Source organism: Anoplolepis gracilipes, chromosome 6 (assembly GCF_047496725.1).
Source record: "Anoplolepis gracilipes chromosome 6, ASM4749672v1, whole genome shotgun sequence".
Taxonomy (NCBI): Eukaryota; Metazoa; Arthropoda; class Insecta; order Hymenoptera; family Formicidae; genus Anoplolepis; species Anoplolepis gracilipes.
The window spans coordinates 13066295-13078578 of NC_132975.1; the positions used below are offsets into that span (position 1 = coordinate 13066295).

The window sequence follows — 12284 nt, forward strand, 5'->3', positions numbered from 1 at the left end:
TGTGTAGATAATTATTACAATTTTGTTTAGTTTTACACACACACAACACACACACACACCTATATATATATATATACATACATATATACATATATATATATAGATAGATGTTAATAAGTATAACAGAAGCTGAAGAGAAGAAAGAATTGTAAATCACGCGAATACATGATACATTTAGCGAGAGAATTTTAACAGCGTCATTATTATATATCAGCGAGTATCATCACCGTCACTGATTTTCGAGGGAAATATTGTAAATATTAGACATAATAAAACATTCGGAATAAATTATATCATGTGTAACAAAAAAGAGTTAGCATGTAAAAGAAAACGATAAGCAATCTCTATTGATGTTAGGTGCATGTTGATGTCTAACGATTTTTATTGTCGGAAACACGTGAAGTTTGTGAATGTAGCAGTGAAATAAGATTCGACATAAATCATGTTTGTCATTATAGCGACCTACTGGTAATCATTCATGAGAAGTAGTTTTGCTTATTGTATGTTGAAATTTTGACTCAAAGTTGTTCGCATTTTATAAAAAAAAAATTAATAAATAAAAAATTAATAATCCATTATATTAAATATATCCATCATTAATTCGTTTCTCGTTTTCCGCGATGAGTAGACGATAGAGATCTAAGTGTCGTAATATGATCACAAGAATAAACATAGGTAAACTAAGATACATACGCGAAACACAAAAACAAAATAAAAGAACGCGCATGCCTTATTTACTGCCACTGAGTAAATCTCCACGCGCGAGGGAGAAACGAAATAATGATATTATATATACGTAGAAAGTTCTCCAAGAGCTGTGGAATTGTATGACAAACTAATCAATCGTGTACATAAAACGTCAGTCAGCTAATAAGTAAGCAACGACGTTCATTAATTTTAACGATACTCACCCGTTATAAAATAACGCATCTGTATAGGAGGAGTGTTTAATATATCTAAGTTTTATCTTTATTTCTTTATCTTATCCTTCCTGTTTTTCTACTCTTTTTTTTTTTTTTTTATTTTTTTTTTATTTTAAGTATCAAAAGTTTTAACATATTTATATGTGTAACTGATAACCAAAGCATTTCTCAATAATATTATGAACAAGAGAGATAATTTTTATTATGCATTCAGCAATAAATATTATCAACAAAAAATGTATCAATTTAGAAAATTATATAACAGATTTATTGGCACAAAATATATGTGATTGGTCAAAGATATTTTATATACAAAGTCCTCATACAGATTTAGAAATTTCGCGAATGAAAATTTTTCGCATACAAAACTGTTAATAAATTTTTATATATAGCATGATCGAAATTACGTTTTTAACTTTGCGCTTATTATGTTTGCTAATTGTATTATTATCAAATGACTATAATTGATCGTATTGCTAATGCACTTTAATGTTGCAAAGATGATCGAATGTTGAACACTCTTCATACTTGACATTGAAAAAAGAAACGAGAAAAGCAAGAAATACGTGTAATTGTTGAAATTGTCAGCGGACAATATTCGTAGCTTGTTGACAGTACATCTTGTTTACAAAAAAAAAAAAAAAAAAATACAGAGAGGATACGTCGTGTCTGTCACGAAATTTTTTGATATTAACAAACTACATAGATTATTGATACCGATATTCTAGTCTTTCTCATCTCATACAATGATATATACAATATAATGCTCTTGTATGAAAATACGGAATTTCAATTTGCAAAAATAATTTTTGAAATCAATTGCGTGATTGTACAAATGTACAATCAAGATCGCGTCAATTTCTACAACTGGCTGCTCACTCGAGTATAATCCGAATTCTGTGATAATCTCGCGAGGACAAAAAAAAGACTGATTAGGAAGACCCCAAAACTTTACTACACATATATATGTATATGTATCTCTCTCATCACTTTTCCGAAAGGATAACACAAAATTATTATTGAACGCATAAAAAAGACATGATTTGAGCATATTGCCTCGCTGCCTTTAAATTTCATACTTTTTATCACTATCAACACATCGTTATTAGTCGTGTTAAAGTAGAGTGTTTGTTAAAAAATGTCGAAAAAAAAATAGATTGCACCAAATTGGCGCGATCTTCTAAATCTTTGACACTTGATTGAGCACGTCGCAACATTATTCGATCTGCTTTCCGATTTGATGAGAAGGCGCGTATAATTAATAAGACCAGTTTCCCAATGCCAAATTATTAATAAATTCCTTCCCTCGTTAGTCTAAAATAAATGCTGTAAGCACACTGTGTTAATAAATAACTCTGAGTCTGAAATGGGTGTGTTTTCTTTTTATCATTATACATATTGTATCTTTTTAAAGCACTTGTCATTTATACATTTTTTTTTGTTATAGATGGATGTAGCTTTTGGTGAAAAAATATTAATTTTTTCATCCGAAAAATAAGCAGTCTATTATTTGAAAACATTATTTACATTCTCTCTTCATTAATTTTCTTATTTTTATTACAATAAAAGTATTAATTATATTATAAAATTTAACCATAGTAATCAATACTTGTAGAAACCATAGATTCAAGATATTTATATTATTTATTATATATTTGCTTCTATGCTTTCCGATAATATCAAATGATTAGTAAATCTGTCTCTAATCAGCGATAATAGATAAACTTTTTTTCACACAACAATAATGTATATTACATAATCTGATTTTTGTATTTCAATTTTTTAATTAATTTTCTAAAAATTTCTGAAATTTCTGAAAATAATGTTCAGAAAATAATTAATATTGATATCATATTCGACCTAAATACAAAGAAAGAGTCCATCTGTCATTCTTTAAACACGTGTGACATGTGTCATGTGTCGCCTGTGGCCATTTAAAATATTGAATGCTTCAAACTTCTATACGTTGTCCTCGTGTCCTCTTTGTGATACAAATATGATGTCATTTAACAGAAATACATATGGATTTCCGTTAATTAATCATTGCTAATATTATTAGCAATGAAATAAGATGAGAAAGATGTAAACAGTCTCATAGATGTCCCGATGTAAAATGTTATTGATATACACCTTTAATCTAACCTCTAACATGTGACATACATTCTGTTTTTTTATGCAATTTAACAAAAATTACGCAGTTTCTATCTTTATTTTAATGAAGAAAGTGAACATTGTAAAAAGTAAAATTTCATAATCATTTGTACGATTCTCCTGTATTAGACGATGGAGAATCAGGTACATTCGGAATTGATTATGATGAAGGAGGAACGGGACGAGGAGGACATAAAGGAAGGTCGGTGTTCCACCGAAAGCAACAAGAGCATCACACCTGACCCTTTGGCGATCGGGATAAGACCGAAGCCTTTAATCTGCAAGCCGGAGAACGTGAGCATCGGATGCAAGTCAGAGCCGATCGAGAGGAAGTGGCAGTGGGCTCCAGGAGCCTGGCAAGATGCAACCAGGACTAGTGCATTTCAACCATACAAGGTATTTTTTGTACTTGATTAAAGTAGATGGGATATATGTGTATCACTTTTAACGTTAGAAGATTATTTGTCTATTACGAGACTGTTATATGTAAACAAAATGAAATATATATTTATATTTATCTGTTTTATATTTTATAGCCACCCACGTTACTTACAAATCTGCAAAGAGGCAATACTCAGACCCAGATACATCAGCTCTATGTCGAGAATGATATCACGTTTCATACTTTGGCGGGTCAAGGGGAACTTACACCCGAGCATATATATTCAAGTATATAATCTATCTGTATAGTAGCTATTTAATCCGTAAATTGTGCATAGTTATTATGAATCTGTAATAAAATAATTTATCTTTGCATTTGTGATTACAGATCCAGTAGATGCGACTGATGAAAAAGGCTTAACAGGATTGATGTGGGCCAGTGCTTATGGACAATTAGGTACCGTTAGACAACTGCTCAAGAGGAATGCTAAAATAAATCGCCCTGGAAATAAAGCAGAGACAAGTTTGCATTTAGCAGCTGCTTATGGTCATTACGACGTTGTTAAATTATTGTTAAATCATGGTGCTGATCCTAATGCGTGTGATGAGGTATATATAGTGCATTTAAAAAAAAAAGGTATATAAACATGATATTTAAATGTCAATAATTTCTATTCTGACATAGGATGGTAATACACCACTAATCTATGGAGCATATTACGATCATCCACGTGTGTGTTATGAATTGTTAACAAAGGGTGCAGAAGTAACACATACCAACTTTTCCAATATAAGTGCTTACAAGGCAGCAATTATGAATAATTCGATAAATGGTAAGTAACTTTATTCATAAACGTAAAAATCGTATAAGAATAATTTATTCTTCATTTATTCTTTGCAGCTAAAGCAGTTATTGAAAATCACTTGATACCACAAATTATAAATATACCAACAGATGAATTGTAACAATACAATTAATTTATATATAGGTTAATATTTATAAATATTTGTATATGCAATGCATTTTCAGAAATGGTAAAAGCATTAATAGCAACATCATGTGATTGTAAAAAAGAATTTATACTCAACATCTTTCCAACAAGTATTGTGTTAGGAAAGAAAAATGACACAAGCATGAAACATTTACTGATAATGAGATAAGGTATATAAACTTACGAACAAGTAACAAAATTTCATATAGATATATTTGGTAATAATACAATCCTTTTCAGGCGCGCTAATTGTAATATACTAAAATATATGTATCAAATAAAAAGTAAATATACATTTTCACTGTGAGTTCAATTTTTTCTAATTATAGGATATATTTTCTTTTTTACAAATATATTCGGGCATCTGGAACAGCTATTAAATGATGTAGTAATAAAAATTGACGCGTATATATAAATATACCAACATATGCTCATCGATCATCAAAGGAATGATTGTATGGCAATAGAATTAAAACTCAAACAGTAATCAATCTTGATTGTTAATTGTAACATTACACATTCCACTGAAACTGTGCTTCTATTTTCATATTCTCTTACATACGCAAATATTTTATCTATTCTTTCTTATACAACTTCATAATTATCAGTAAAGAATACAGATTCTACCGAATACTTAACAGGGCTCTCATCTTCTACAAGCAGAACTTCGCTAACCTGGAAAGTAAAAGTAAAATATAATAATTGGTTTTTATATAAATTATATATATATATATCTTTCTCTTATAACTTGCGCAATAAATTCGTGTAATTTTACCTTGATTTTGGCATACGGCGTTTTAGAGGTAAACGAGATATGAAGTGGGAAGAAGTCTGAAGGTGTAGAAGAGGGAGCCGAAAATTCCATCGAGCCAGATTTCGTCGAAGCATCGATCACCGGCAAGGACCAAACTAACGTATTTCGTCGTGCCTCGTGCGTATACTGTCCGTCGCATTCGCTAACGATAGGATTGCATCCGATAGATAGAGGAATGTTTATCTGGACGTCGTTCAATTCGAGGTCAGCTTGCTCCAATTCGTATTCGATATTCACGTCGCAGCCACCCTCTCCGTTTTCAGAAGGCCAACAATTTACTGTTACAAACGATTAATTAAAAATATATAATTAAAAATATTCTTGACTTTTACAAACTTAAAACAAAATTGTTTTATGCATATAAGTAACGAATCTTACTTGAAATTGGTAAAGCTGTTTCATCTTGGGCTTGGAAACGCCATTTCAACACACCAACGTCAGTGTTTAGCGGAAATGGTTTTGTAGGTACTTTCAAACCTATTTGTCCATGTGCTCTGAACAATTCCTTGTCCACGTTTGGATGAGTCTGTAATTGAATACCTCTTGTGTCCCTGTTCTCAACTTGTACACGGATACGTCCCCATTTCTCGTCGGAGATGTGTAAAGTCACTAAGCCGTGCAACTCGAAGTTCTGTAAGCCTCCGTCCCGACCGACACGTACGTTGAGTCTCTCCTCTTGCCTCAAGTGAACTCTTTTAATGGAAATATGTTTGTTTCAATCAATTTGTTTGTATAAATACAAATTTAAAATTTTTCTATTACATAATGGATCAATGAAATTACATACAATTCTGCGTTCATTATTTGAGGGGTGATTGGCGCTAATTTCGTTCCAGAAGCAGCAAGAGGCCCTGACACGACATTTTCTCCCTCCTCCTTCAATTGATCAACGAAAGAGTCCACATCGCGAGATTTACCACCCAATTTCATTGCACCTGGTCCAGCATTAACTGGTTTCCTGATTAAAAAAATTAGATATTATACACACAGAGTGACAATATTTACATACCAAATTATAATCTAATAAACTAGATTTAATCATACTGTTTGGGCTTATAGGAAGGTCTAAATAGTTCAGCCACAAGATTAGCTGAATCGCCGACAGCTGGAGTAGCTGGGGTGCTACCACTTCCATATCCACCACCAAATCCAGGACTTTTAACTCCTCCCTTCTTGTTAGCTTCCATCATTCTTTGCCTCTGTAATTCTTTAGCTTTCTCGCGCATTTTATTTTTAGCTTCGCGTTCTTGTGTCATTCTGACTGCTTGATAAACCTTTTCTTCATGTGAATCCATTTCTACAAAAGTTCTGATTTGTGCTAAATTAACATTCTCTCTGTAGCCTAGTGCAACTATCTCATCAAACGCAAATATTAAATTGAACGCATTCTCTGCTATTTCAAGTTCATCCATTGAGCTGCAATATTCTGGTAGCTGAAAAATTTAAATATATCTTTATACATATATGTTAACTCGTATAACAAAATTTCCTGATAATTGTGTTCATAATTGGATTAATCTACTTACCACTCTCGCAAAGAGCCTTAAAGTTTCCAGATCCTCCAAAATATTGCTGGCCTTAGTTGTGATAAGTAACATATATACTTTCTCAAGGGGCTGATAAACATATCTGACGGATTCAGTTTCTACAAATGTATGCTGTTTACCCGAGCTCATCAGTTTCGGGAATGCAGCGAGTAGGCCCTCTATTCTCGCCTTCGTCATTTCGACAAACTGTCGAGAAATTATGGCTGGAAAAATAATTACATGAGATAATCGTGTAGCACAAATAAAATTTTTTAAAAATTACATTGTGACAAAGAAAATTTAGCATGACGGAAAATTTTTGTACGATCTTCGTTTATACAATCGATTGTCCGACACTTTTTCATTTCTCAACGAAGAATAAAGAAACGTCACGTATTATCATGTGATTATCTCGATTTAGCTCCGGGCGATCTGCTATCAAAACGAGACACGTATACCACGCGGGATCGACGTCAAGGGTAACTTTGTTACTTACTCTTCCCGGCTTTGGTGCATACCGCAGCGGCGATGAGTACCTGGAAAGAAAAGATAGAGGGTTCGAGTATTCCATATTTCGTACATTCGGATCTGGTGACACATGTGGGATAATCGCGGCTCGGCGAACCGCTAATGGATGACGTTTGCGGACGACGTCGCGAGCCTCGACGATCCGCCTTCGGCGGCCAGGACGCGCTCTTCGCAGCGACTTTGATTCGCGACAATTCCGTAGATGACGAGAAGCGATTACTTACCATTCTAGCGAGCTAATTCCAAAACACCTCGTATGATTAAAATTCAAGCGTACTTTCTCACATGGGAGAACCACTATCTACTCTCTCCACATCACATATACACAAATAACGAAAAAGGCGAATAGAGGGCGCGCTCTGCTGACGTGTGGCATGATGAAAGAGATTCGTCACGAACTATGCGAATTCGTGTAGTACGGAAACCATCGGGCGCATTCGTAAACTACGTACGATTGGATTCTTTTTGACGCGCGTCCAATCATATCGTTGATACACCGGAAGTACGTTTACTCGCGAGTTTATACGTCCTAGTTGTACGTCCTCTTGTACTTTTTCTATTCAAAAAACGGAGTTTAAAGCGCAATGACAGAGGGAACCGTTTTATTTGAATTCTCGGTTCGTTTATAAATCCATTCATAAATATTAAATATATCGAATTACGCTTACACGTGTTAAAGAATTAAAAGTCTGTTGTTTTGAAGATTTCAGGAAAACAGAGGAGGAGTGATCTTCCTGGTCCGACAAAAGTGTTCGTCGCAAGAAGAGGCTGGAGAACCGTCCGCGCGGGATTGAAAAACACGATGACGTATGTAGATATACATGTACGTGAAAAATAAAATATTATCATGACTTTTATTTCTTCTCGCATCTGCAGTTTAATCTCGATGGCGATAAAATTTTCTATTCTATTTTTTTTGTTTTTCAAATCAGTCGATTCCGCGAAATTTGCGAGATCTTTACGGTTCTGTATACACGGTACTTGTAATTTCATATAATTTATTACGAGAACATTGTAATTTTTTGATCTTTCGTATCATTACATGATTTATCTAACGCGGATTTTTATTCTATCGCGATAACACTAGAGCTCGAATACATGATATATTTTTCATAAACTTGCGAAATAAAAGGTAATCTCAATTAATATCAAAAACACACTGGTTATTTAATTATCTATTTTTAATTGAGTTTGAAATATTGAAAGAAAAGTCCATAGCGTAAAAATACCAGAGATAATTGGATTTCATTCAAAATGTGCAAAATCTCAATTTCGTATTCCAGGAGTCTGTAATACCTGCAGCGCTGTCTGTAATATCTGCTGAAGCAGACGACAGAGGGCGACATTCAATAGAAATTTTACGTGCAGCCACGAAAACGGCACCTCGAAGAGCGCAATTTCACGTTGTTGAGAGCATTACGATGTTCCTCGGCATATAAAAAGTTTCAGAAAAGATTAAGTACACAATAAGTAAGTAAAATATAAAATATATTGTATTCCTTGTATACATGTATGTGTATTATATTTATAATTCCTCATCTCGCAAAATGATTTCATGTACAGTTTCTCGTACGATCCATTCATATCTTCAAATAATACGCGAACGTTCAAACCAGATTCTGGAAAATTTTCATCTTCAAATTATAATTTTGTAATATTTCTTTTTAATTATTAATCTATTATTAATTCTTCAAAGTCATTGAGCACTTTTTTGAAAGATCTTTGGATATCGATTTTGATTTTTTTTAAGTAATTCATAGAAAATTCAGGTAAATACAGTAACATAAAAGATATCAGAGATCACGTATTGGAGATTAAAGAGATTGGAATTTAACTAATCACAACAGAGGGAAGCCAAAATTGCTTTGACCTTTGATTGATTAAATTTCACTATTTAATCTCAATTTCTATGTACGTATAATTTGATACGGGCTTTAGTGCCCACCAAGTGAATCTATGTTCAATTTTCTATGTTTGGTTAGTATTGAAAATAGAGAAAGGGGTCGCGCTTGCTGCGCGTCAGTGCATCCAACAGTGAATTCGCTGTGAATTACTGTGCTATTACGTATTTAAACGGAAAATTTGAATTGGCGCTCCGTTCCGCGAGTCGAGTTACGTTAATCGAAGTGGGATTAATTGTATTTTATTGGATTGAGTGTATTAAGTGAATTAAATCTCCTGTATTACATCGTGTGCGTCGATGTGATTAAAGGTGCTCGATGCAAATTCGAAAGAAACGCGATAATGATAATCGAATCGTAGCGACCTATAAGGTTATCGCGTCCTATCAATTTTCAATCGACATACATCTTCCACATTTCGCAGGATCGATCTGGCGCGTCGCGAATCGGAAACCAGTATCGGTGAGTGAATTATTTATTCATCACGATGTCTGCATCATATAATATGTATATATATATATATATATATATATATATATATATCGTCGCAATCTCTTTTCGAAACGTCAAACTCGAAGGAGCGTCTCCGGAAATTTTCGACCGAAGGTTATCGCGATCCTTCGATCCACGTCGGTCTCGCGCTTGTTACGGCAATTACGATACGGCTCGGAAAACACATCCCGCTGGTGTTTCATCAGGTACACGCGCATGTACATATATACACGACCGTGCGTTAATTTAGTGGCTACCATTATCGCGCTCTTTCTCTCTCGCACGTTCGTCCGTCGCGATGCGACCAGTCGACGCGGAAGACGGACGGCTTGTCGCGCGCGCTATCATTATTACGTCGCATCTATTCCGTTCGGACGAGCTCGCGCTTCCGTTATTCCCGCCCTTTTCGCCCTATTCGCAATACCCTTACGCTGGGTACCTCTCCCTTGAGCACCCTTTTCCTTGTTGCGCACGATCCTTGGCGGCGAGGAGTGGCAACTGTATACTATCGTAATGGGTGAAAAGAAATATTACACCTACAGGTAATTAAATTTTATTGCCAATTTCGTAAAAATGGTTGGAGAAATGGTGTTCAATTTTTAATTTTCTTGAAATAAATTTATTTTATTATTTAATTTTTTAAACATTTTTTGTAACAAATTTTATAAATATATATGTATATGTTTTATAAATATTTGCGTGTGTGTCTGTAACTTTAAATTTATTTTATAAACTTTTTTAAATTTAGATAACAGATTTAATTGCAATAGAAAAAAAATTCCATTTATAAAGAAATATATTTATAAATATTATAATATTATTATATTTATATAATATTTATAAATACTTATATATAAATAGCTTTTATTAAATAAATTTTAATAATTTAAATTCAGGATGTCTACTCCCTGGGAAAAACATGGAAAACCGGGAATATTCAGGGATTTCTTTTGTATCTGGAAAAATTAGTAAAGTCTTATGTAATTTTATTGGGATTCAGGGAATTTTTTTACAAGATTTGAGTAGACACTCTAAAATTTTTTCTTACTTTTTTATTTTTTAATTAATTATTAAAATTATTTATTTTTTTATTATATTTAAAATAATTAATAGTAAATTTATTAATTAATTTGTATTACAAAGTTAGTTCAAAATAATGTAAACAATTACATTTATATTAATCTTTATTGCTATTTCATTAATTATAAAATTTTACATTTAATGGATAAAATATTTAATAATGTATTAATAATAAATTAGATATGCATTTAGAAAGACCGAAAAATCTTGAAATTTAAAGTAATTTGTACGAATTAAATTTTATTATCCAGAAACAAAGTTTTATCGTGCTGCGAATATTACAAACTTTTTATATAACGCGCGTCTGTGTTTCTCAAAATTATTTAAATTGTAGATATGGTTTTTTTCGGGTATTGTTAGTAGGATACATATGGATAGAGTGCTAAAATAAAAAATGATAGAAACAAGATTTGTATCTTTAAATTATTATTATTGGATACATGGTATAGAACGAATGTTTAAGAAAATTGTATGTAAAGTTAATTAAAAAGTTAAATATTACCGAGGAAAAAAGTTGAAAAAATATTTGATGCTTCGCGCTGTAAAATTTGATTTTTATCAAGGTAAATTCTCTACAAGCTATTGTAATTAATTAATGGCACTGTTCCTTTCTCGCGTCAGCATTGTCGTTATTATAACCGCTGTCAGCAACAGAAGCGGGACGGTCGACGAGAGGCTTTTAAAGGGAAATTAAGCTCAGGGTAAATGGTTAACAAAGAAATTAATGTACGTATCGCACTTACACCGCCATCAAGCTACCCGAGCGGTGGGGTGACTGCGAAGAGGGCAAGGGGCAGTTGGAGGCGGTGATACGCCGGCTAACCCAATTAGCTTCTGGGCTAATTTGCTCTACGTGCTTAGCACGGCACTCTTTTGCGAGCGTAAGCAACGGCCATCTTGATAATAAGGGTTGTTGGGGGGACCAATCCCCTTTTTTCAGGTTGTGCAGCGCGTGGATCGGGACAAGCGGCGCGGATTAAAAAGAAGAATGCGCTGACGTCGATTTTCGCTGTGGTCCTCCGTCTCGTAAAAAGCTTACTTCAATGTCAGCGTCTTGTGACGACGCGGGATGACACGTGTGTGGAAATGTCAGCCGATATTAATCAACGTAAGTCAGTTAATTAGCGGACAACACAACGGACGCGGCAACAGTGCAACGATTGGTGAGTGAATTTATATCATGCATGAATTATTTTTTTCTCATCCGTGTGTTTTTTTAATGATAAATAAACGAAACAACCGCAAGAAACCGTCGACTATATTTCGCTGAATATATCTTGCTTGATTTAAAAATTTTTATATAACTGAAATCTAAATATATTACTGCTCTCGCTTATTTTGCTTGCGTTATCGGCGAGAAGATTAATTCTGCCCCTTTTTTATTTTGAAGAGGGGAATCTCTCTGTCCCCCTATTTTCCCATTGGAAACCTCAATACGTTATTTCGCACAAAGCCTAGCGATTTGCCGTCACCTCTCTGTGTATTGAATACATTCG

At 33.5% G+C, this 12284-nt stretch overlaps 3 protein-coding genes and 1 long non-coding RNA gene across 7 annotated transcripts in view; 3 read left to right on the forward strand and 1 right to left on the reverse strand.

Annotated features, from left to right (window-relative positions):
- Positions 1-2380, forward strand: part of Siz (Brefeldin-resistant Arf-GEF family protein schizo) — a 42553-nt gene extending 40173 nt beyond the window's left edge. Inside the window, exon 9 of the mRNA XM_072894975.1 lies at positions 2371-2380. Within this exon, the coding sequence (XP_072751076.1) occupies positions 2371-2380 (10 nt within the window). The remainder of the gene's footprint in view (positions 1-2370) is intronic.
- Positions 2381-2854: 474 nt separating this feature from the next.
- Positions 2855-5579, forward strand: LOC140666484 (uncharacterized). 3 transcript variants are annotated; one of them, XM_072893723.1, is made up of 6 exons: positions 2855-3031; positions 3204-3470; positions 3611-3743; positions 3844-4064; positions 4141-4288; positions 4357-5579. In XM_072893723.1, the coding sequence occupies exons 2-6, from the start codon at positions 3207-3209 to the stop codon at positions 4419-4421; spliced, it is 831 nt and encodes a 276-aa protein (XP_072749824.1). In that variant the 5' UTR covers positions 2855-3031; positions 3204-3206; the 3' UTR covers positions 4422-5579. The 3 variants fall into 3 exon arrangements, with proteins under 3 accessions (XP_072749824.1, XP_072749825.1, XP_072749823.1); XM_072893724.1 differs by having other exon boundaries at positions 2856-3005; XM_072893722.1 differs by lacking the exon at positions 2855-3031 and having other exon boundaries at positions 3043-3470.
- Deltacop (coatomer subunit delta) lies at positions 4639-7693 on the reverse strand. The gene is made up of 8 exons (XM_072893717.1): positions 7540-7693; positions 7284-7323; positions 6788-7011; positions 6306-6694; positions 6049-6219; positions 5640-5953; positions 5223-5539; positions 4639-5122 (listed from the first exon to the last, which is right to left on the reverse strand). The coding sequence occupies exons 1-8, from the start codon at positions 7540-7542 to the stop codon at positions 5033-5035; spliced, it is 1548 nt and encodes a 515-aa protein (XP_072749818.1). The 5' UTR covers positions 7543-7693; the 3' UTR covers positions 4639-5032.
- A 195-nt stretch (positions 7694-7888) lies between these two features.
- Positions 7889-11949, forward strand: LOC140667142 (uncharacterized). 2 transcript variants are annotated; one of them, XR_012046959.1, is made up of 4 exons: positions 7889-7932; positions 8019-8138; positions 8599-8785; positions 11697-11949. It is a non-coding gene; the product is annotated as an uncharacterized lncRNA (long non-coding RNA). The 2 variants fall into 2 exon arrangements; XR_012046958.1 differs by having other exon boundaries at positions 11729-11949.
- Positions 11950-12284: the final 335 nt, after the last annotated feature.

Coding starts and splice junctions, on each gene's coding strand:
- LOC140666484 (XM_072893723.1), top strand. CDS start 3,207: ATGGAGAATCAGGTACATTCGGAATTGATTATGATGAAGGAGGAACGG. Junction 3,471..3,610: donor GTGCATTTCAACCATACAAG/GTATTTTTTGTA, acceptor TATATTTTATAG/CCACCCACGTTACTTACAAA. Junction 4,289..4,356: donor TATGAATAATTCGATAAATG/GTAAGTAACTTT, acceptor TATTCTTTGCAG/CTAAAGCAGTTATTGAAAAT.
- Deltacop (XM_072893717.1), bottom strand. Junction 6,220..6,305: donor CCTTCCTATAAGCCCAAACA/GTATGATTAAAT, acceptor TTTTTTAATCAG/GAAACCAGTTAATGCTGGAC. Junction 5,540..5,639: donor AACAGCTTTACCAATTTCAA/GTAAGATTCGTT, acceptor CGTTTGTAACAG/TAAATTGTTGGCCTTCTGAA.